The sequence below is a fragment of the Hylaeus anthracinus genome, unplaced genomic scaffold (genome assembly GCF_026225885.1).
Source record: "Hylaeus anthracinus isolate JK02 unplaced genomic scaffold, UHH_iyHylAnth1.0_haploid 11982, whole genome shotgun sequence".
In the NCBI taxonomy this organism is placed as follows: Eukaryota; Metazoa; Arthropoda; class Insecta; order Hymenoptera; family Colletidae; genus Hylaeus; species Hylaeus anthracinus.
In genome coordinates, this window is record NW_026534330.1 from 14,082,539 (window position 1) to 14,105,835 (window position 23,297).

General features: G+C 34.2%; 1 protein-coding gene across 11 annotated transcripts in view; it reads right to left on the reverse strand.

The window, feature by feature from the left end:
• Nucleotides 1-23,297, reverse strand: part of LOC128886388 (transcription factor 12) — a 526,407-nt gene that overhangs the window by 21,119 nt on the left and 481,991 nt on the right. For 8 of the 11 annotated variants that reach the window (XM_054141235.1, XM_054141237.1, XM_054141233.1 and 5 more), the window contains 6 exons: nt 18,407-18,691; nt 15,963-16,124; nt 11,226-11,285; nt 8,918-9,070; nt 8,718-8,835; nt 951-1,104 (listed from right to left, as the gene is read on the reverse strand). In XM_054141235.1, coding sequence (XP_053997210.1) covers nt 951-1,104; nt 8,718-8,835; nt 8,918-9,070; nt 11,226-11,285; nt 15,963-16,124; nt 18,407-18,691 — 932 coding nt within the window. The remainder of the gene's footprint in view (nt 1-950; nt 1,105-8,717; nt 8,836-8,917; nt 9,071-11,225; nt 11,286-15,962; nt 16,125-18,406; nt 18,692-23,297) is intronic. The other 3 variants (XM_054141239.1, XM_054141241.1, XM_054141242.1) reach the window with 3 other exon arrangements.

Genomic DNA, 23,297 nt, shown 5'->3' on the forward strand with positions numbered 1-23,297 from the left:
GTGTTTCGTTTAAATCGAAATGGTAAAAAATATCATGAGGGGATAAAAGCTATTAAAAATATTTGTTCACAAAACTTATGTGGTTCAAAAGGACAAAATATACGGTATAAATAATTATGTTGTAAGTGAAGTGATAGTCTTCCTCCTTTCATTCCATTTTCTATTCCTATTCGACCAAATGGTTAAATCTACTGACTTCAAACTACAATTGAAAACCTAGTATTACAATCAATAACCATGTATTACAGGTCGATGAGGATTATCCATATATTATGGATAAAAATATATAAGGTTCCATATAAAAAAGGTAATGTATCCTTAAAATCTCCCCAATTACTTTACTTACAACACAATTATTTACACCATATGGTTTGTCCATTTAAACCGAATAAATTTTGTGAAAACATTTTTGTGATAACTTCATTCTCTCATAATATACATAACGATTTTTATTTACATACAACACCCTGTATGTATAAGACCTACGGCCCACTTGTTTATATATCCACTTGTTTCAGGATGAAAATTTGCTCTCTGAAAGTATTGCAGTGCATTCATGAATTTGAAAAAAAGAAATCATCACATTAAATAGAATCTTGATACCAAAATTAATTATCTACTTTTACCATACAATGCTCTATGAATTGTCACACTCTTAAAAGTAATTGATTCTAACAAAGGACATCGTTTCCTGGTAGGTCCAAAATTCTACGTCAGTGTGATCTTTCTTGAAACCTTGAACCCAGGTGTGCAGATCCGAGGCGGTAAGGTTACTGGTTAAACTCGACAAAGATTCAAGGAGCATCTTTCAATCGGCAACTGGGCAAGACGTTACATTTTCACAACATAGGGGTTTTTGTCCGTTCGATTTCACTACTGTCGTTTCACCGTCCAACATGGACGCGACTTCGATCATCAGACAGAAAGAAACACATTCCAGGTATACTTACTATCTGCGCGATCTCTTTGTCCCTTTTCCCTGAGACGTGGAGTTGACCGTGGCTGCGCCAATGACGCCCGCTGCCGCCAGCTCGCTGCTAGAGGGTTTCGTTTCACCGCCGCTGCTATCCGGCGGATCCTTTCTCTTTTCTAAGGAGACGTATTCTGTTCATTATTAATACTGTCGTTAAGCATTCCCATAAAGCGTTCGACGTCGATGCAGCACCGTGACCGGCGTTCATGGAATAGAGCCCGAGAGTCCCGATAAAAAGCTAAGGTATCCTCTATTCTTCTAAGACAAATGAAAACGCATGAGACCTTTTAGAAAATTTATCGACGATCTTCGGAGTTTATGGTATAATGAAGAATATAAAGACAAGTCGCCAGGCATTGATATTATCAACAGAAAAACTCATGGGCTTTCATATATCTTAAAATAAATGTATAAAACATTATAAATGGTTGTCATCCTGTAACATTGATTATCTTGTATAAGAGGTATAATAAACTAAATCGAATACTATAATACTAAAGCAAAGTATTGAAACTTTGTCAAATTCTTTTAAGTCTATTGGGGTAAGAAATCATCACAATATCTACTGCCATGAATATAAAACTATAAATGGATATATTCAAATTACTTTTCATAAATATCACAAAATATGTTTGAAGAATTAAAACAATTGTATACGTTTTAAACCTTGGGATCAATTATTGAAATAGAGAATTAGTTTTATCGATAAATTAGTTTGTTTCTTCTCCTTTTGATTACAAAGATGTAGTTGTATGTATAATAATAGACCGAGTACAATGGTCCATAAAGACTGAGTGCTGTCTGGCTACCAACTATTACAATTACAAACATGTGTAATAGATACACCCTCGTTCATAAATATGTGAACTCTTACTACCTTCAATGAATAATTAATATACATATACGTAGTATACCGTCAATTATTACTATACTACTTTTGTTGCTAAATTCTATATTGGATGTGTGTTTCACAACATTTAATAATACTGAATGTTTTGAGTGGCATATTCAATTTTATAATGGAACTATAGGATCGTTTAGATAGAAAAGTTGAGCAAGAATGTTCAATATATCAAAAACGTTTATGACATAAATATTACAAAATAAATGAGATAATATTACTTTGGATACAATGAAGAAATTAATAGTATTAAAAATTGGTTAAGGAAATTTTAACATTATCTAGTTATCTGTACAGTTTTTCTATCATTACTAATGTGTCGACTGCGGATCTTTATGCAAAATAAAATCTTCTGGAACGTGCCTACAAAAATTGAACCTATATAAAAATTAATATATTTTGGAAATATTATAACATGAACTATACTTTCAATCTTTTTTATATTCTTGCATATTGTTTGCATTTTGTAGGTTCTTGGACATTCAAATTTCTTATAAATGCATAAAGATCTACAGTCTACTAATGTGATATTAAAAAAAGAAACTATTAATAAAATATATTCGCTAATGCAACATAAACATATAAAAAAATAACTGATATTCATTAGATATTTATTTCTATTAAGGAAGTGACCACACACTCCTGAACGGGAATGTACGTGTTGATGTTGGTAGTTTTCGTGTTAACACTTTATTTACCAGGAGCCTATTTATAGGCTTTTTAGTTGCAGTATTTAGTTATTCGAATTTATTTACTGTATCGATGGTTGTCTACTTACAATGTTCAGTTTTTGGAAACAGACTTGCCTTTTAATGTACTCAGTAACAGTATGGAGGAATTATTGTCAGCCTAATTGGCATATGATACTGTAGAAAATTCTTTTTAAATTAAAGACTGTTTCTAAATAGCCCGGTAGATAAAGTGTTAAGACGAAAGCACTCCAATGGTCCATCAGTTTAGCAACAAGAAATCTTCACCGAGTATCCACATCCACATGTTATCTCGTTTTACCATTTCCAGAATCGACTAAATGTCGATCAGGGGAAATAGTAAAGTAACATTATCGCTACTAAAAACAAAGACGCGATAAAAAGCCAAGGTACCCTGCATTCCTCTATTCTTGGACGACAAATGAAAACGCGTGGGACCGTTTAGGAAATTGATCGACGATCTCTGGGCACGCTTCTTTCACCCCGGAAGCGGACGGCGACCTTCGCCGAAAACGGCGATCGCAATTCTCGACATTATCCTCGAGCTTTGGGCAGGCTGGTTAGTCACGGAAACGTGAAAAGCGTCCAATTACGAGCAGGAAGAGCTCCACAGGGCCTCGATACGCTGATTCAACCGTCTCCTTAAACGCTCTCCTCTCCTGACAATTGAGAATACTTCGAGTTCGCGCCGGATAGATCAGCCTCGCGATTCTGTGCTAAGGTCCGCGGCCGCTCAAATCTGGCGGACGCTTTTCCAGCGATGGAAGGTTCAACATACAAGTAATATGGAGAAAAGTAAAGAAGAATTGGGCGTAGAAGAAAGTTCTGTTTAATTATTGGCAAAAGTAGATCTAAAGATATAACATAGCCAATCGAAATACTATCTGTTGCTTTCTATCACCTTATACCCATCGATTGGATGCACTTATGATTTTATACAATATCATTTATTTCACAATAATGAAAATGTGAATAAAGTTCTTTACTTAATACATATAATCTGTACTAATGTATACCTAAAGTAGAAACTTCAAATTTAATTGAGATTACATGCAATTCAGAATTCTGCAAGGGAATTCTGCAGCTGACAATAATTCCTCCATACTGTTACTGAATACATTAAAAGGCAAGTCTGTTTCCAAAAACTGAACATTGTAAGTAGACAACCATCGACACAGTAAATAAATTCGAATAACTAAATACTGCAACTAAAAAGCCTATAAATATATATAATAGGCAGAAACCATTTACACTCTTCGTTAATCACTTATGCTGACCTTTACCCATATAAAAAGACAAGCAAGTATCAAAATTCATTTTTGTCAAAAGCTTTCAATTAATATTAGTAAATCGTCTTCACTCATCGAAGCATTACTTCAGTAATAATGGATAGAACTTTCTTCTACGCTTAATAATTGGACTGGAGCGTGGAGAAGCCGTGCTCGGATGGTTCGGAGGCTGAAGCGGGTGGAAAGAATACGTGGTCTGAATTCCGATCGCCAGAAATGGCCGGCAATGGAGAAAAGAGCGCTTCTTTGCGAACGAGTCTCGGAAAACTTGCGCATTCCATTAGCCTGCTCGTCAGAGAAGGATTCCGAGCGTTCACCGGTTAAGAGAAACAGAAGCCCAACGGAAACGGAGACACGCGGATAGAAAAAGAGAGATAGAGGTCTCGGGGAATAATAAAGGCACGACAACGATGCAGGATAGTAGCTACTTCGTGTGATTTATCTAATGCTTCCTTATCGGGCTCGAACTCCGCCGTAGAACACCTGGGAACTCCTCTCGTTTTTTTTTTCTCTCCCGTTCGCGCTGCTCATGGGAAAAAGTGTTTATCCGATGATGCGACACCGAGAATAGAACTGACTATCGTCGAACCTCGTTGACTTTTGTCTTTTAATTATTTAAATTATTTGCACCGATGAACTAGAAAACTTAATTCTGGAAGTTAAGTATCAAAGAAAATGAATGTGAAATATTAGGTTGTCCCAAAAGTTTCTTCCGTGACTTGCATTCAGTTATTTTGTGTGGCACTGTTCATACATATACAGTGGGCGTAGAAAGTATTCGTACACCGATCAATTTCCAAAAAAAACCATGTAAAATTATAATTTACTAACTTATTTTTTATCAACAATGACATTTTACATATTCTCGGAAATCTCTAGAATAGATTACAAAAAAAAAAAATAGCTATTTATGTAAGTTACGAAATTAACAAAAAAAAAAAAAAAAAACAATTGATAGAAATATTGAAGCAATAAGTATTCGCACAACTGTTTAATTTTTAAAACTTGATTAAAAAAGAAAGAAATTTACATTAATTTATAAGTATATAATACTTTCTTCGTGGGATTTCCTTTTGATTTTATAATTATTGCAACTCTTCTAAGCATTAAATTAACTAAATTATTAGTTATTCAAAGTGGGATCTTCTTCAATTCCTCTATTAGAGCCATTTTTAAAAGTACTTTCCTGGAAATTTGATGTTTTCTAATTCGCATGGAGCAATAAATTAATGTGTTTACGTTATAAACTCTACTGTAAATGGTTCGTCATAAGAATCGTACAAATACTTACTGCTTCTATGCTTTTACCCACTTTTCGCATTTTTTTGTTGATTTCACAAATTATATTAACTAGTAAATGTTGTTTGGACTATATCTATCTTAGAGACTTCCGAGAATATGTAAAATATCATTTATTATAAAAAAAGAAGTTAAGAAACTCAACACAAAAGTTTTTTGGGAAATTTATCGGTGTACGAATACATTCTACACCCACTGTAAATAGACAACCTAATTTCTTAGATGCTAATATTGTAACAGTAATTGAAAAAAATGAATCGTACACAATTCAATAATGTAACATTAGACATAAAATGTTGTGTATGTATTACTTATTACTGAAATGGAAGAAAGTTTTAAGACAACTTAATAAATATAAACAAAACAAATGAATACGACAATAAATGTTTAATTATAGTTTCCAATAGTTCGAAAACAAAATTTTATCACAGAAATTGTCAAGAGTATTAGTCTGGCAGTCAACGTGATACGCTCTTGGCAATTAATTTCAATACACCACAGTATATTTGTGATTTTTTCCAAGTGGGACACGAGTAAGAAGCTATTTTGTAATAAATTTATATTTGGTGAAGTGGTGTAACCATATTTGAATTCATCAACAGGGTTTTCAAACAATTAAATAATTAAGAAAGTACCGGTCTTTAACAGCACATGTTCGGTGCAATCTGGTTACCAATTTTTCCAAAGTATCAGCTTTGATTGCCTTCCATTTGAGGTACATTCTACGGATGATTTTTATTCGTAATTTATTCTTCTCGAGCGCATATGTCAAGGTGATCCCACGAGAAATACTGTAGGCTCCCGCTGTGGGGATCATGTACTTTTCTGTTGTAAACCTCGTTACCTTGCAAGTTATGAATATCGAATATTTTACAACTATATGCTAATATGACATGAATGAGTGCAGGTATCTTTTTTCTCCCATACCCACTTCATACATTTGCGAATTGCTGAACGAAACTCGGTTTTTGTTCTTTGCTAACTAAAAAATTTGCTACGAAAAAAATCTTCAACTAAAAGCAATAATGCGAAATTATATTAAATTACTGCACTTTTTTAGACGCATAGTGGTATAATATGAGCATAACACGCATGGGGATGTTAACTTGGTGTAATATAAAATAAAAACAAAAAAATAATTGTAATTTTCGTTTATTGTTGAAGCAAAAATAATGAAAGAGGAACATGATATTTTGAAAAAAGTATTCGTCCTGGAAACAAGTATTTGTAGCAAAGTTAAGTACTAGGGGATGGATCAGGTTTTATTCGCCGGGCATTTGATTTTAAGAGGCACTATTCTTTTTACCACTTTCGAGACAATTCTCATGACTTTTTTGCAACTAAAATACTTCACATAAACTTATGAAATTTGGTACGTTTATTTGTACATGTATATGCAAGATTCAGTTAAATTTACAACTGTCCTGCTCAATTTATTTTTAAGTTACGTAGAATTGAATTCGTCCTGGTGGTGTAGACTAGTTAAAACTGATTTTGTTCTATTTATCATGAATGTGGTTATAACGTGATCTAAGAAAAAAATTCCTAAAAGAAGTAGTATTAAACAATTACAGCATTAAATAGCATAAAGCCATTAAAAAATGACATTTATTTCTATGTAAATTTACAATGCCGAATACTTTATTCCAGGACTTCTGTCGGGCTTCTTTCTCTACTTTCTCTACTTTCTCTTTGATAATAAACGAAAATTTAAATTATTTCTTTTTGTGTTTATTTTATGAGTATATTACAGCATTCTGCGTCTAAAAAATTGCGGTAATTGTATACAATTTCGTCCTATTTCATTTGCCTAAAAACATATGCCACATATTGTAATATAATTTCTTAAAAATCTGTCCCTCTCCTCATAAATAATAAACCAACCTTGAAAAGCTTCCTCGGATTGTTTCCAAAATTCAGGAACAACAAGATCACAAACTATATTTACAAACTCCAAATCAGTTCTACTCGCTATGAAAGGCCTTACAAGTACAACAAAAATAATACAGGATATCCACGCCGAATTAACATCACTTCAAGTAGATAAAAATGTCCAACCCGAATTTGTTTGGATCCATCACATCAAGGAATCGTGGGCAACGAAAGAGCAGACGAAGCTGCAAAAAAAGCCATCACGATGGAAGAACCATATGTCCAAATATCACCGACATTGCATGAAACAAGAAATTTAATAAAAAACATAGCAAAAGAAATCTGGAACCAGGAATGGACCAACATGCCACCAAAGAATCTACATCAAATCCGAAAATCAACCAATGATACAACTCCGACCCTACCAAACAGAAGACTACAAGTGGCAATAACAAGATTGAGAATTGGCCACACAAATCTAACTCATTGTTACAAAATAACGAAATTATAGGCACCATCATGCACCTTTTGTGACGTACCTCTCACAATTAAACATTTAATTGAAGAATGTCAAGGAATGCAGCACGATTGAGTAGAATTCAAACTTTTAAATAATATCCAGACTATTCTCAACAATAGAAACGAATTTCTCAAACTAATATTACTGCAAAATTAGTGCCCTTCAGAGCTTGCAGACTACAAAAATATCGATCAAAACAAACTCGTGCATTCTTAAAGCAAAGAAAAAGTTTAATGATGTTATTCAAGACAATACGAAAAATAGTTTTCTTAAATTTATCTGGGTGCCGTCGCATATAGGAATACTTAGTAATGAGAAAGCCGATAATCTGGCCAAAACAGCTACGCACTCGTGTAACTTGGATATATTAGAAATTCCTTTCACCGACATCTTTGAAACTTATGAAGAAAAAGCTAGACGAAGCAGTTTGAGTATGATCAAGGACCAGGGTGCCTTTAAAGGGATGAAATACTTCCAATTATATTTCAATAACAGTAGCAGACCATGATACTTTTGTCAATATAAAATATAATTTTATATATATAAATATATAATATAAATATAATATAAATATAAAAGAGAATTTATTGTCACAGTAAATCGTATTAAGTCTGAGCATTATAATCTTGCTGGCTCTCTTGCCTGCATTAAGATAATAAGCGAGCCTAAATATAAATGCAACTATGAAATCGAAGACATCAATCATTTGATTTGGCAATGCAGGTTCTACGACAGTTCAAGGACCAAGCTAATTAAAAAGCTCCAAAATATGAAACTGTGTCTCCCACTTAATGTTGAATCGCTTGTTGCGAAACCTAATATTGCAGCTTGTCTATGTATTTTTGATTTCTTAAAAGAATGTAAACTGCGGATATAATGTACACGTAAACTGTATCATACATACTACTGTATATATGAACCTTATCTGAGGTTCTCAAATAATAATAAAAAAATATATATTAACGAAATATGAAATAATGAATAAATTGTTATTGAATTGTAGATATCAACGTGGTCACTAATAACCACGTAGTTGATGTGACCTTAAACAAAGTAATTTAAAAAAAAAGATCGTGAACGTAGGTCTCTATTCCATGAACCACTCGAGAGCTGAGAGCTGCGAAGCTGAGGAAAATGATTACTTAAAACTTACTGGCATTTGTCACAGGTAACCTCTCGATTTTTATGGAACCGTCCGTGTCGGGCGTTGGCGTGAGACCAGGGTAGGAGCCTTGAGGTTGTGCCACTGTTACCGCAGGATGTGGACTCGTCTGCAAAAAGAAACCATCATAATGTATCGATATTCCGATCCAGGTATCAGAGAGAGACACTATCGAAAATTCGAGGACTTACCAAGTGGTCCAGTTGCGGTGGTGACGTATGGGCGTAGATGGAACCGTGTGGACCGACAGGACCGATGTGAAGACCCAGCTGACTTTCCGCGTGGTTCCTCAAAACGTTTATGGCATCGTCCAGCCGTTCCTCCATCCGCGTTCCCTGTACCAACAGAATACCCGACATACGACTCGATTACACGTCTGTTCGACAGCCGTTTGGAGTCTGTAGAAAGATTAGGCCCGTACACCGTCAACTCGTTGGTAATCAAAGTACCTTCGGCGCTGACTTGAATATGTTTTTAAAGGGTCCCATAGAAATGACCGACATAGACTTCATCGGACCAGTTTTTACCAACAGTTTATTTATGAAGAGCGTTTAATTTAAACATTTATCTACTATTAGCTGCGCCACGCGGGTGAAACCGCGTGGAATATTATTCTCATTCACATAAGTGCAATAATTATTGTAGTGTTTATGTAAGTATGTAGTTAGATACTTTGTAACAGCTGAACACGTTTAACTGGGTGTAATGTAGAGATAGATTTTTAAATGTAAATGTTCATGACGAATTTGGTCGTGCGATAAATGACCATATAATTAATTTCTATTTGAATTATTTTCATTTTTCATTATCTCCTAACTATGTTGGTAACTATGTGACCAAATAACATACTGTAAAGGGCAAATTTTATCTTCATGAAATTTCCCAGATGATCAAATGATTCTTTTTTATAAAGATTAATATATTATATCTAATAAGTACCCTTAAAGTTCACCTTATAATTTTTAATTCATTTTAACATAAGAAAGTTATTATGGTTCAAATATAAAATTGTTGTGTCGCTGACTTTTTTTAAATCTATTAATAACCAATATTTTTGTATTACATTATTTTCACATATATCCAACAATTTGGTCAGCGTACGCCGATAAAGCAGGCGAGCAATGCTTTTCTTTCGACTTGATTTACAAATTTTCAGATTTCAAATTGAAAACGTATTTTTATCAAAATGAAACATAGCATATGTTACTCGGTCTAGTGTGTAGCTTTCTAGTGTTAGTAGTGTAGCTTTCTATTACTGAAACAATTTTTAAAATCGGTTCAGTAGTTCCGGAGACACCTCCTATATACAAACAAACAAATCTTTACCTCTTTATAATATTAATATAGATGATGCATGTAATTGCAAAGAATGTAATTGCAATGTATATCGCGGTCAAAATATTGGTGTCGATCAAAGTTGATTTTGGTTAAAACTGGAATCGGTGAAGTCTGTGTTGGTCATTTGCATGGGACCTGTTTTCAATGCGATGGAGAAGCATGTACAGTGACAGAGGATTGTATCGAGTATTTGTGTTTAAAAGTGGGCCATGTAGAAAGGTGATAGGAAGAGGAATTCAGCATGCAGTTAACGCTCCGACTGCAGTTTGCTTTCGATGAACAAGAGATTGCTCCTGTGGTCTAAAGATTAAACCATTTGCATCGTTAGCGCATATATGCCTGGCCACTATCATGAAAGCGCACATATGCTCGTGTTAACGTCAGCGTCTTCTAGAAATCTGTTGAAAGTATCTTCGGTAGTTTGTTTACCACGAAAAATAAAAAAGAAAAGATACACTTTATCAGTGTGATAATTGCCACGTGGCTTTATGCATTGACCCTTTCAAATCTTATCATGTGACGCAAAATAATTAGATCTGAGTATTATTCTAAGATGTTATATAATTATTTAACACTGAATCTACCGATGTTTCTGTTGTAACTATTTCTACCCTAATGAGACCTGTCTTAAAGACACATTTTCAATTACATGTTTCACGTGATGCTAAATTGAATATACATATGTGAAATGTATATATTATATATAAGAACTGTATACAAAAGTTTGAAGGAAACAGTCATTTTACCAGTCCTGATAGGTTTAGTGTTAAAAAAAATTCTTCGTTTCTGTCATACTTTATTTTCCATGTGTTGTGAAACATTATCATTGAAATACGATCAAGAAAAATGTTTGCGAAGGAAAACATATCCAAGAAGGAATTTTCTAGCTTTTCATGTGATGCAAATGGACTAACCAGAATCGCAGAGTATAATTAGTCAGCGATGGAATAACATTGGATTAGAGGACGAAGATAGGTGTACCGCGGTTAATCTTTCTGAAAAACGTCGCAGTCGTTAGCAGACATAGAAGTTACGGTGATTGTTTAGCAGATTAGTCGTGTAAGTGATAAGTCATGCGCAGAGTGTACGTGTTACGAATGAATCGGTGACTGGGACGGATACAAGAACTGAGAAAAAAAACTGAAAATCGGCAATCCTCACCTCGGCATGGTCGCGAAGGAAGCCGATGGCATCGTCTAGCCTCTGCTGTTCAGGCGCCGGCTTCACACACAACACCAACGCAACAACAAAACCAAAAAAAAAAAGAGAGAACAACCAAGTCAACACAACGTTCACAACAAACAAGGAGTAAATGGTGAACAAAAGAAAGAAAAAAAAAAACATAAAATGACAAACGATGGAGGTGATCGAGTCGAACATGACTAAACGGTTTGGGGGAGGACGAGTAGAATGATTTGCAGCTTAGACATCACACACGGGGTGAATTCTCAGTACATCGAGTGCATGCTACTTTTGTGCGAATTCCAGGTCCACTCGGTCGGTCGTTGACAGGAGATACGAGGTGTTTGTTGAAGGGAGGATGTTAAAAAATGGTCGATCTTGAGGTAGCTCTGACATCTAATTACTGATAATTCGACTGCGGAAGTTTATGCACGATAAATATAGTAGGTTGTCCAGAAAGTTCGTGCCAATTTTTAAGAAAACTTCAAATTTGAATTGTAATATATATTTGTTGAATTACATCGGTACCATTTTATTCCACAATCTTTGCACTTTTTAAGGGATGTACATATTAGGTAGACCGAAAAGTAATGTCGTTTCTTTTACATTAAATTCAAACTTTCCAATAAATTTCTATCTTTAATTCATTATATAATCGCCCTCATTGTCAGCAGCCTTTTGTCACCTAGTGTGCAAATTTTCAATGCCAGAAAAATCAATGAGCTGATAAATGATAAATAAGTATTTAAGATGGCAAAAACGACATTACTTTCCAGTCCACCTAATATATATGTTATTTGTTTTCAGCCATTTCGACATATTCAGACCTACACCACCTATCAAAAATCGGCATGGACTTTCCGGACAACCCAATAACATGCATATGCAAAATATGCACTAAAAATTTGACTAAAATGTAGTATAATAAGTAATATATTAGTATGTTACAGAATATTCGCCATGTACACATATATAAAATACTTTTCACAATTATTCTGGTATATTATAAGTCGCGTGGCAATAAATTACGAGCATTTTTTGAAAATTAATTTATACGCGGAAAACGATCGCTTTACGTCACACGAAGTAATTGGTGTGTATTTAAATTTAGACCAACATTGTTAAGAGACACTCATTGGCCCTTGAATGCCATCGTTATTTAAAATATTAGAAAGTTTTCGATACTGTAGAAAATCCTACAGTCTTTTCTAAAGTTCTTTTACATTTTTAAAAACGTTGCATATGTTTTTAAACACAAATATGCAATATATGCAAAATAAAAAATGTATTTTTATAGTACTCTAATTTCAAAACAAATTTCTGTCTAGGTCCCATTCTTTTAACTATTTCCTATAGAAATATGCATTCGCATAAACTTCCGCAGTCTACTGATGATAATTAGTTGACGACATCGCGCGATCTTATAACTAATACTCTATTTCAGTCAATTGCGTACGAATCGAGTTGAAAATTTCTAAAAAAACTTCTTCGAACGTTAAGGAACAATTGTCTCACTGGAATTTGTTTCGAGCGCAAACTTCCCTCGATACTTTTTAACGGTGAAAATGAAAAGTATCGTTAGCTGGCAGTTACTCATTTGGAATTAAATATTTATAAACAGTAAGGATGTTCGACTTTCTGATGGATTAAGTAGGTATCGCTGGATTCGATTAGGTTGTCCCAAAAGTTTTTGTCGTGACTTGCACTCAGTTATTTTTGTGTGGCAGTGTTTATATAAATAGACAACTCAATTTCTTAGATGTTAATGTTGTAACAGTAATGGAGCAAAATGGATCGTACGCAATTCAATAATGTAACATTAGACATAAAATATTGTGTATCTATTATTTATGAATGAAATGGAAGAAACTTTTGGAACAACCTAATACTACCTATCTGTACAACATTTCGAAGATTTTCGATGACATTCGGCAAAGTTACACCGATTTATACTTTAAAATCTAATTGAATTTCAAGAAAAAGGACTTTCAAATTCTAATTTTTTTATTTTTGAAACTAAACGTCGAACGAATAAACTGTAAATATAAACAAGTTTTTTCTCGCCATTTTCTATAAGCAAATAGTTTTAAAAAATTGATTTGACGAATTGAAAAAAATCGTCCTAGGGTCAAAGGGTTGAAACTAATGAAAAACGACAAATTTAATATAAGATTCGTCAGATAACGGTGCATTTTTTGACAAAGTACGTTCGTTTGCGACCAACTGCGCTTACGAGTGCAAAAGCGCAAAGGGTTGACGACTCTTCTTTCTCTGAAGAAAGAGTGTCTGCGATCTCGGCCTCGCCTTTGTTCGGACCTCAATGTCAACGACCGACGTCTCTCGATCCTCCCCCGAGTAGAAGTAAAGTCAGTGCGTGTAACGACGAGTACTTCCAACGATTCACCTTAGCGCGTACGATTAAATACCGCGGGTGAAGTGAACGAGCACAAGAGGCCACTGTTACGAACGTCCTTGACCTGTTTCCAAAGCGCACAGAAACACCAATGAAGCGTGTCTGCGTTCGGAGATGCACCCGTCACTTTCCAACGAGATACTCGAAATCTATTAGGGGTGGTAGTAAGTGATGTCATTTTTCAAATTATAAGCACGTTGCCAATTGACGATAATATAACAGTAATGTAATTTAATCTATGGTCTATTTAAATATACTGATATTTAGTGCGCTTATTGTTCAAGTTTGAACAAAATTAACTCTGTTAGAATTGAAGGACAAAGCGTGGATAAGTTCCATATCAGACGTTCGACAGTTATCAAAATTTGTTGGTATTACTGATCACTAGACTGCGGATGTTTATGCATTTATAGGAAATTTAAATGTGCAAGAAAGTACAAAATGCAAGCAATATGCAAGACTATAAAAAAGATTGAAAGTAAAGTTCATGTTACAGTATTTGCAGAATAAAATAAATTCCTATTTAGGTTCAATTTTTGTAGGCACGTTCCCGAAGATTTCATTTTGCACAAAGATCTGCAGTCTACTGATCACTCGCTAGATTTAGTTTTAAAAGGTTGCTACAAAGAGGGAGTCCAACAAGTTAGTTCTGATCTAACATGTGAATAAATAATCGACGTTTCTTATGTATTACTTTACTTATCAATATTAATAAATATATGTATAACAAGGATGGTTTATTTCTTCCTGAGACTCTCCATCAAAATTACACCTGGAGAATATTTGACTTTCAAATCAGGCTCATTTTATGAAAAGAGAATAGAAACATTGGCAGAAAAATAGGCAACGATGTTCAATAACGATAGAGATTATATTGTAGTTTAAAGTTGTATTAACCCTTTGCATTTGAGAGGTGACTCAGTCACCATTAGGTTTCACGCAGCAAATCTACAATATCTAATGTTTCTTTAGGTTTAATTTCTTTGGAGCTCAAGGTGTCAATAAAATAATTTTTGGAAAAAAAAATATAACCGACTTCGAAGAAATATTAAAATTGCACTAAAAAGTATGAAATAATTTCTAGTTAATTGATATGAATACTCACCAGTTCTAGATATAATTGTTTAAAAGCATGAAATCATTTCTATTTCCTTTATATTACATGATATTGAATAACATATAAAATTTCTATTTCCTTTATATTAAATTATGTTAAATAACCTTTTCGTAGTCGGCGCAAAATGAAAAATTACCAAACTTAGTTTGATTTTCTGTCGGTGGGACAAAACTTACGCTCGTAAATTATTACTATCACCATATCTACTTTAGACATCATATACATTAACATTATTTAATGTTACCTCCATCAAATACTATCTCATTTAAATTGAGTAACCTCCTTCTTTTCAAAGTCGGTTAATAAAATGATTGTCGGCGAGGTAAAGGTGACCTTATTCTCAAATCTATAATAGATAGCTTAGAATTCATGGCAATAGAATGCTAAGAAACATCTCGAGCTGCTGGTAGATTCCAGAAAAAAAAGGCCTCGAGTGCAAAGAGTTAATTATCCCAAAGCAAAAATTTATTCTCCTAGAAATTTCCATTACTATCAGTCTGCTAATCAATAGAAATTCCATTACTCCATCTTGGCAATGAACATGTTAAATAATTTAGCTGTTAATAACTTACATATGTAGCATTATAATTTGAAGAGACTACGCATTTCTTAATTTTTTAATGCAAATGTGTGTAGTTTGCAGATTGTTTTAAATCAAGAATCATAAATATACATTCATAAATAACAAAGATATAATCATTCCTATGAAAACTTAACCGCATGGCAACTTTTAAATACTGAAAAAAAATCTCTTAGATCAAATAAAATTTCTTACAGTGTTAAAAAATGACATCACTTATGAATAGACTCTAGATATTTATGCATTTAGGGCGAATGAAAATATTGGGAAATCTATGAGAAAGCACACAATGGCAAACATTTATAAAATATCAATAATAACATACATGATATAGTGTTTAGAAGATAAAATGTACTTTCATTTAAATCTCAATTCCTCGTACGAATCGATACAGATACAAATTCGCATAAACATCCGCAGTCTACTTATGGGTATCTTTAATAGTTCTTTAATAGTTCAGCGATACGAATAGTTCCTTGCGGTTCCTCGAACGAAGTGACTCGGTCGTCTCGTTAGAAGTGTCAGGGTCAACAATGGCAGGTAAACTAAATTTGAGAAAAAAAAAAAAAAGTAAAAGTTTGAGAATTGATAAGCCTGGATACATACCATGTGAATGGTTCCACGGTTGGGATCCGCCGTGAAGTGCGGTGACACTGGCGCAGCACCTGCTGCCCAGCCTGGCGCGGAACCCGTCAAAGGCGGTGGCGAACTAACCGGAGTGGATGGGTTGCTGCTATAACTCGATACTGATTGGTCCGTGGGGTAGATCTGTAAAGTTAACGAGCACGCGACGTTAGATCAGTTTCGCGACAAAAGGATTGGAACAAGTGGTCTTCAATGACAGTGAGATTTATAAATTTGAGAACCGGTCTGAAACACGAAAACACCTTTATCTTTTGACTATACGGTGTGTTCCGTTTCATTTGGAATGGTTATACAGGGTAAGACTGTATTCCGATAAGACGAGACAATTTGCCCAACGCGCAAATAATGTTCATTTTTTAACCGACTTTGTTTAAATATGTTTCTATGAAACTTAATTGTAATTTGGTCAAAGGGAATCAGAAATATTCACTGGGACATATACAAGGTGTTCAGGCTGTTACTAGCCAGCGTTTTTCTCGTAAATGGTACATATAACAATAAAAATGAAAGAGGAAAAATTTATACTGTTTGTTGCGTGCAATGAAGCCAGGTATATAGATCTTTCGTATTTGTACTATTTTCTGAGAAATGAAGGTGACCTCCAGTTTTTTAAATGGAATGGTATATATTTTGTACAAAAATATGGTAGAGTATCGAATCCTAAATAAAAAAGTATTGACCTTTATTAGCCCTAAACCTCATAGATAACGAGTAATTTCACTTTATTACGAAAGATCTATATACCTGGCTTCATTGCACGCAACAAACAGTATAAATTTGTACTCCTTCATTTTTTTTGTCATATGTACCATTTACGAGAAAAATGCTGGCTATTAATAGCCTGAACACCTTGTATATGTCCCAGCGAATATTTCTGATCGCCTTTGACCAAGTTACAATTAAATCTCATAGAAACATATTTGAACAAAGTCGGTTAAAAAATGAACATTATTTGCGCGTTGGGCAAATTGTCTCTTCTTATCTGAATACAGTCTTTGACTGATAGCTAGAATGCAGATCTTTATGGAAAATAAAATCTTCGCAAACATGCCTACAAAAACTGAACCTATATAAGAATTTATTTCTTTATTCTGCAGATATTATAACATGAACTTTACTTTCAATCTTTTTTATATTCTTGCATATTGTTTGCATTTTGTGGGTTCTTGCACATTCAAATTTCCTATAAATGCATAAAGATCCGCAGTCTACTGATAGCCAACCCTAATTTAATACAATTAATTTTTAAATGAAAGACGAATCCAAGTAGAAGAATGTCGGGTCAAAAGGGTTAAAGAACAAAAAGAAAAAGCTGTTGACACAGTTTATGATCTCATATAAGTTTTATGTTCGACGTAATCTCATGTATCATTTTCCTTTATTAATACTAATAAATATATTTATATAAAGGTAAATGCAGTTTGATTCTCAGAAGTGCACTAATTAACTTCGTCCTCTGCATGTTGTAATGACAACACTGCCAAATAATGTGATTTAAATCTTGGAATGGATTGTGGCATTCGCATTTTGAGTCCTTTACCTTTATCAATGAAAATTGTACTCGCCGAACCAAGTATTCTAGCTTGTGGTTTTATTTATAATTTTCTAAAAAAGTGTAATTTGAAAATACATATATATAAAGAGAAAACTACCGATACCTGAGTATGTCGTAATTAATTGTTAGTATGTATGTATGGATGAGAGTTTGAACGTATACAGGGTGTCCCAAAAATGTTATAACACCTTGAAAGAGGTGGTTCGGGAGGTGATTTGGAACAATTTTTTCCTTAGCGAAAATGTTGTCTGAAGCTTCGTTAAGGAGATATTAATAAGAAACCCCGAGCAATCAGAGCGCGAGTATGCCGGTTGAGCGTAGGCTACGCGATAGACGGCCGCGCTCATTCGCTACCACGGCCGCTCCAACGGTCTACGGGCGCTCTGATTGGTCAGTGTTGTCCGTTAGTATCTCCTTAACGAAGCTTCAGACAACATTTTCGCTAAGGAAAAAATTGTTCCAAATCACCTCCCGAACCACCTCTTTCAAGGTGTTACAACATTTTTGGGACTCCCTGTATACCTACAAGTGTTACTATGGTATGGTATTAATATTAAGTTACAGTTAAGGTATAACTTATATTATGAGTGTATGAAACAATGAAGTCATGTAGCTGATATAAACTTTGTAAAAAGTTTGAAAGACTTAATTAAACAAGAAAATATATATATATAATAAGATATATAATATTATATATATATGTATAATAAGAATGGGTTTATTCAACCTGAAACTCTCCATCAAAAGCATTTAACAGTGAGACAGAACAACGTTCGCTGAGACCAGTTAGTTACACAATATTTTTATCGAGTGCAAAGAAATCTGAGGGGACGAAAGAGTGAATACTTACTCTGGCGCTTACTACAGAGGCGAGAGTCTTGCCGAGGTTGTCTCCCGTGGTGGGTTGCTGGTTCGTCGTGGGCGCAGAATTGGGTGCGGATGGTGCGGTCGTCGGTGCGCCCGGACTATGACTATATTGCAACGACGCCGGGGATGGTGCACCGGTACCGCTGTTCGCCGCGACTGCGACGCTACCTCGGAATGTGGACATTGGTGGCAGTGAGGCCGCACTGGTGACCGCCGAGCCCAGAATCGGCGCTGCCGGTTCTCCGTTCGGCGACATGGCTGAGTACGCCTGCAACAATCGGATTATTAATTTCTTTTTCTCAAACAACGCAAGCATCGACATATAATCATAGCCCGTCCATCCTGTACGTTTCTTTGAGATCTGCAGAGTCGGATCGAATCGTAGAAAGATAGTTTACTTTTCTAAGTACTCGAGGAACAATCATCTACGAGGGATGTTTAAATATAAACCGGATTTTTTAGATTGAAAATCTTTGTATTTTTGAAGAGCCGAAATTCGTGTTCTGTTATTTGATGAAAAATACTGTGAGACGATGAAATGGGTGGGTAGTAACGGAATAAATACGATGGGTGTAGAAAGTATTCGTACACCGATCAATTTCCAGAAAAGCTGTGTAAAATTGTAATTTATTAACTTATTTTTTATAAACAATGACATTCTACATGTTCTAGGAAATCTCTAGAATAGATAGATTACAAAAAGAAAAATAGCTATTTATGTAAGTTGCGAAATTAACACGAAAAAAAACAATTAATCGATAGAAATGTTGAAGCAATAAGTATTCGGACAACTATTTAAAATTACTTTCCTGGAAATTTGATGTTTTCTAATTCGCACGGAGCAATAAACTAATGTGTTTACGTTCCCAACCCTCCTGTAAATGGTTTGTCATAAGAATCGTACAAATACTTACTGCTTTTATACTTTTACCCACTTTTCGCATTTTTTTGTTCATTTCACAAATTATATTAACTAGTAAATGTTGTTTGGACTATATCTATCTTAGAAACTTCCGAGAATATGTAGAATATTATTGATTATAAAAAAGGAAGTTAAGAAACTACAATTTCACACAAAAGTTTTTTGGGAAATTGATCGGTGTACGAATACATTTTACACCTACTGTATGTCCCGTTACACAGCTTGTCGTTAGATATTTTTCTATATTTCAATATATATTGATTGGAACAATTAAAACGTAATCCTTTGCACTCGAGGCCTTTTTTACTGGTATCTGTCAGTAACTCGAGATGCTTTCTTAGCATTCTATTGTCACGAATGCTAAGCTTCGATTGACTTCGAAAATGAGATGTCTAATTTGAGATTTGAAAATCAGGTCACCTTTACCTCAACGATAATCATTTTATTGACACTTCGAGTTCCAAAGAAATTATACCTAAAGGAAACCTAGTGGTGACTGTGATCTCCGACATAATTAAACATTTATGATACATACAGTATTACTCAGTGTTCGATTAAACATTAATAACAATTATGATTCAGAATAAATATTCATTCAAGACATTATACGTGAGAAATTTTCGAGTAGGATACGGTCAAAACGGTAGGATACGTGGAGCCCTGGGAAAACATCTGATAGATAAAATCAGAAAATTTGTTTCTTTAATAGGTACGTAAAATGCGTATGAACCTCAATTTGCAAAAAAAATTATTAATTGCAAAAATGGCGGCAAATATATGAAAATGAACGATACATATCGGCCGTTATTTTGGAATAACTTTATGCTATAATAATAATTCATTAAGAGTCGAGGTTCATTACCATATAAACTTAATTACCTTTAATTTAAGCGTTGAATCAAGTGATCGGATAAAAATTCGATGAGCTATGCATCCCACCGTTTTGACCGAATCCTTTCCTTGCGACTACTATATCTATATATGTATACATTCAAATTAAATATACACTGTCAAATTTTTTTCTTTGAACGTCCCTTTATATATAAAAAAAAGTTTCAATAGCAAAAATTACTTATATCTGGAAATTATATGCATTAGAAAAATACATTAGCTGGATCAGACTCCTCCCTTAATAAAAACTATACCAACATACTGAAATAAAAACAAATTACATATCACTCTACTATTTCTTATAAACGAGGCTGTCTCCTGGAATTCTTCTATTTTGTAAATCACTACTCCAAGAAGAACAAGAAGAGAACTTTACCCGCGAAGCCACCCTGGTCATTCTAAGGAGTCAAGCTTAACACTTTATCTACTGGGCTATTTAGGAACAGTCTTTAATTTAAAAAGAATTTTCTACAGTAGCATATGCCAATCTAGGCTGACAATAATGTTGGATTCAAATCATACCGCCAATGCATTACGTCACTCAAAGGAGTGTAATTAACTACAGCAGTAATCCATCCGATTTTTCCTTCTTTTTTCTCTCTACCGGTTCTTCTAGAATAATCTTAACATATTCTTCTAATCACATTTCGGACTATAACTTTTAGTTTTGTGTAAAGAATAAATATCATTTCTGAATAAAGTAAAAAATAATCTTAAGAAATAATTCCTCCATACTGTTACTGGACACATTGAAAGCCAAGTCTGTTTCCAAACACTGAACATTGTTCGTAGACAACCATCAACACAGTAAATAAATTCAAAAAGCTAAATACTGGAATCAAAAATTCTATAAATAGGCTCCCGGTAAATAAAGTGTTAATAAAAACTATACCAACATACTGAAATAAAAACAAATCACATATCACTCTACTATTCCTTGTAAACGAGGTTGTCTCCTGCAATTCTTCTGTTTTCTAAATCACTACTCCAAGAAGAACAAGAAGATAACTTTTCCCGCGAAGTCATTCTAACCAATCAAGCTTAACATCTACAGAAATCTAAAGAAATTCCAAACAATCGTAAGATAGTAAGGCACATCGGACGAGATCGTCATCACCGAAAAACACGATCCTAAACGCTGTGTAACTCAGAGAAAACAGCAACGCCGTTGTGTTCTAATCTGGAGGCTAAAGAGAGAAGACAAAGAGCATCTCGAAGCACGACGAGTTCTGGCCGTCGCACAGTGCGGACAAATAGCAAAATTGTGGACAAAAATCAAAATTTCATTACTAATATAAATATATTGCTATTTATTCACAAAAAAATTAAAATTAATCATAAACATTAATAAAATCACAACAAAATTAACAAATTTAACAAAAAATTAATAAACACCGATTTTAATGAAACTTTGTATACTTGTTTGTGGGACCTTCTTATGAATTACACCATCCTCAGTACGTGCGAATTTTGCGTTTAAGGAAGAAATTAACCCTTTTATCCGAGCAGCCCCTTTTACTTTTGCTCGGAAACGATTAGAGATTTCAAAAAAATGTTCAAGCAAACATTACACTGTTTTTAGAGGCCTATAAACCGATACCAACAAATTTTTTTTGTTAAATTATCCCCCCCCCCCTCGAAATTTGCGAAAATTTTGATTTATTTCTGGATCAGTAAAAGCGTGTTTTTATTCTGAATCCAACCGTATGTATGAGTTTATGATTATCATACAGGAAAATTATGTAATATTGTAAAATTGTCGCTTTAGTAGACTATATTTCGAATTCTTTAGGAATTTTTGTCTCATAAATAATAGAAGTTGCACCCATATGTTATTTAACACACTATGCTTCCTTTTGGCTGAGGATGTGAAAAATAATTTTTATAGAAATCCATAAATCAATTAAATCAGAATTTTTAACTTCCAATTGCGACCATACACCAACAGTACGGTCCCTTATTAAAAATTATATAAAACCGAACGTTGATAGTATTTGCAAAAAAACTTACAAGTTTCTTAAAATATAACAAATATCGAATCCAAATATGTTGAGAACTCAGGATATCTTTTGCCGTTTTGTCTGTATGTTTGTTTAAAGATAAAGATTGTATTATGGATACAAATGATTGATACATGATTATTTATAACAATTTCCACGCTGACACACATTTTCTACGATAGAAATCTGCCTCACATTGTGATATATACTAATATTGAATTTTGTCCACTTATTCCGCACTGTGCGTCGGCCGACGGATGGCTCGCGCGACTTTTCGAATCCGACTGTCCAGATTCATAATGGTCCAGGCCAGAACAGCTTTGATATCGGATACGTTTAGCGGCGTGTAGCCACGTATGCTCGCACCTACTGAAAAGCTTGCTCGTAAAATGTCTAATTTTAAGCGTCATCTTGGCCTGAACAGCGAAGAGTATTTATCAACAAATTAGAGGGAGTTTGCGTAGCCGCTAGCAAACCGCTTCACGAGCCAGAGGCGCCGTTAATTGTTCGTTTTACGAACGGAAGAACGAGGCGATAACAGGAGACGAACTAGGCATATGCTGTTTTTCAACTGGTCCATGGCGAATGCCGAAAAACCTAGCTGAAAATCGAAGAAATGAAAGTTTTCATTTTCGATTTTGTATCGTACCATCTTGTGGAGAAGGTATCCTTGCATTCTACAGGGTATCTACGTATAAGTTCGGACATACGCTGGGTGTCATTTCTACAACAAATTTCCAACAAAAAATTACTCTTAGACATTTTCTTTGTGTCGCCTTATTCTCGAGTATTTTCACTTTTAATATTTTGTATGCGTTTGCGACTTGACACTCCTTAAACGGTAATAACTCCACCAAATTACGGTGCAAACTTAAAACTGAGTATACCATTCGAAAGAGCGTTAAATTTTCCATCTGTCTGATACTGAACCAAAATTTATTACGTAGATTTAACGAGTGAAACATTAGGTCAAACTTTAAATTGTGAAAAATTCAAAAAATTTAACCTTTTCTGCATTCGTTTTTCAGTTTCAAAGATATAGTTGTTTGGCGGGCACTCTT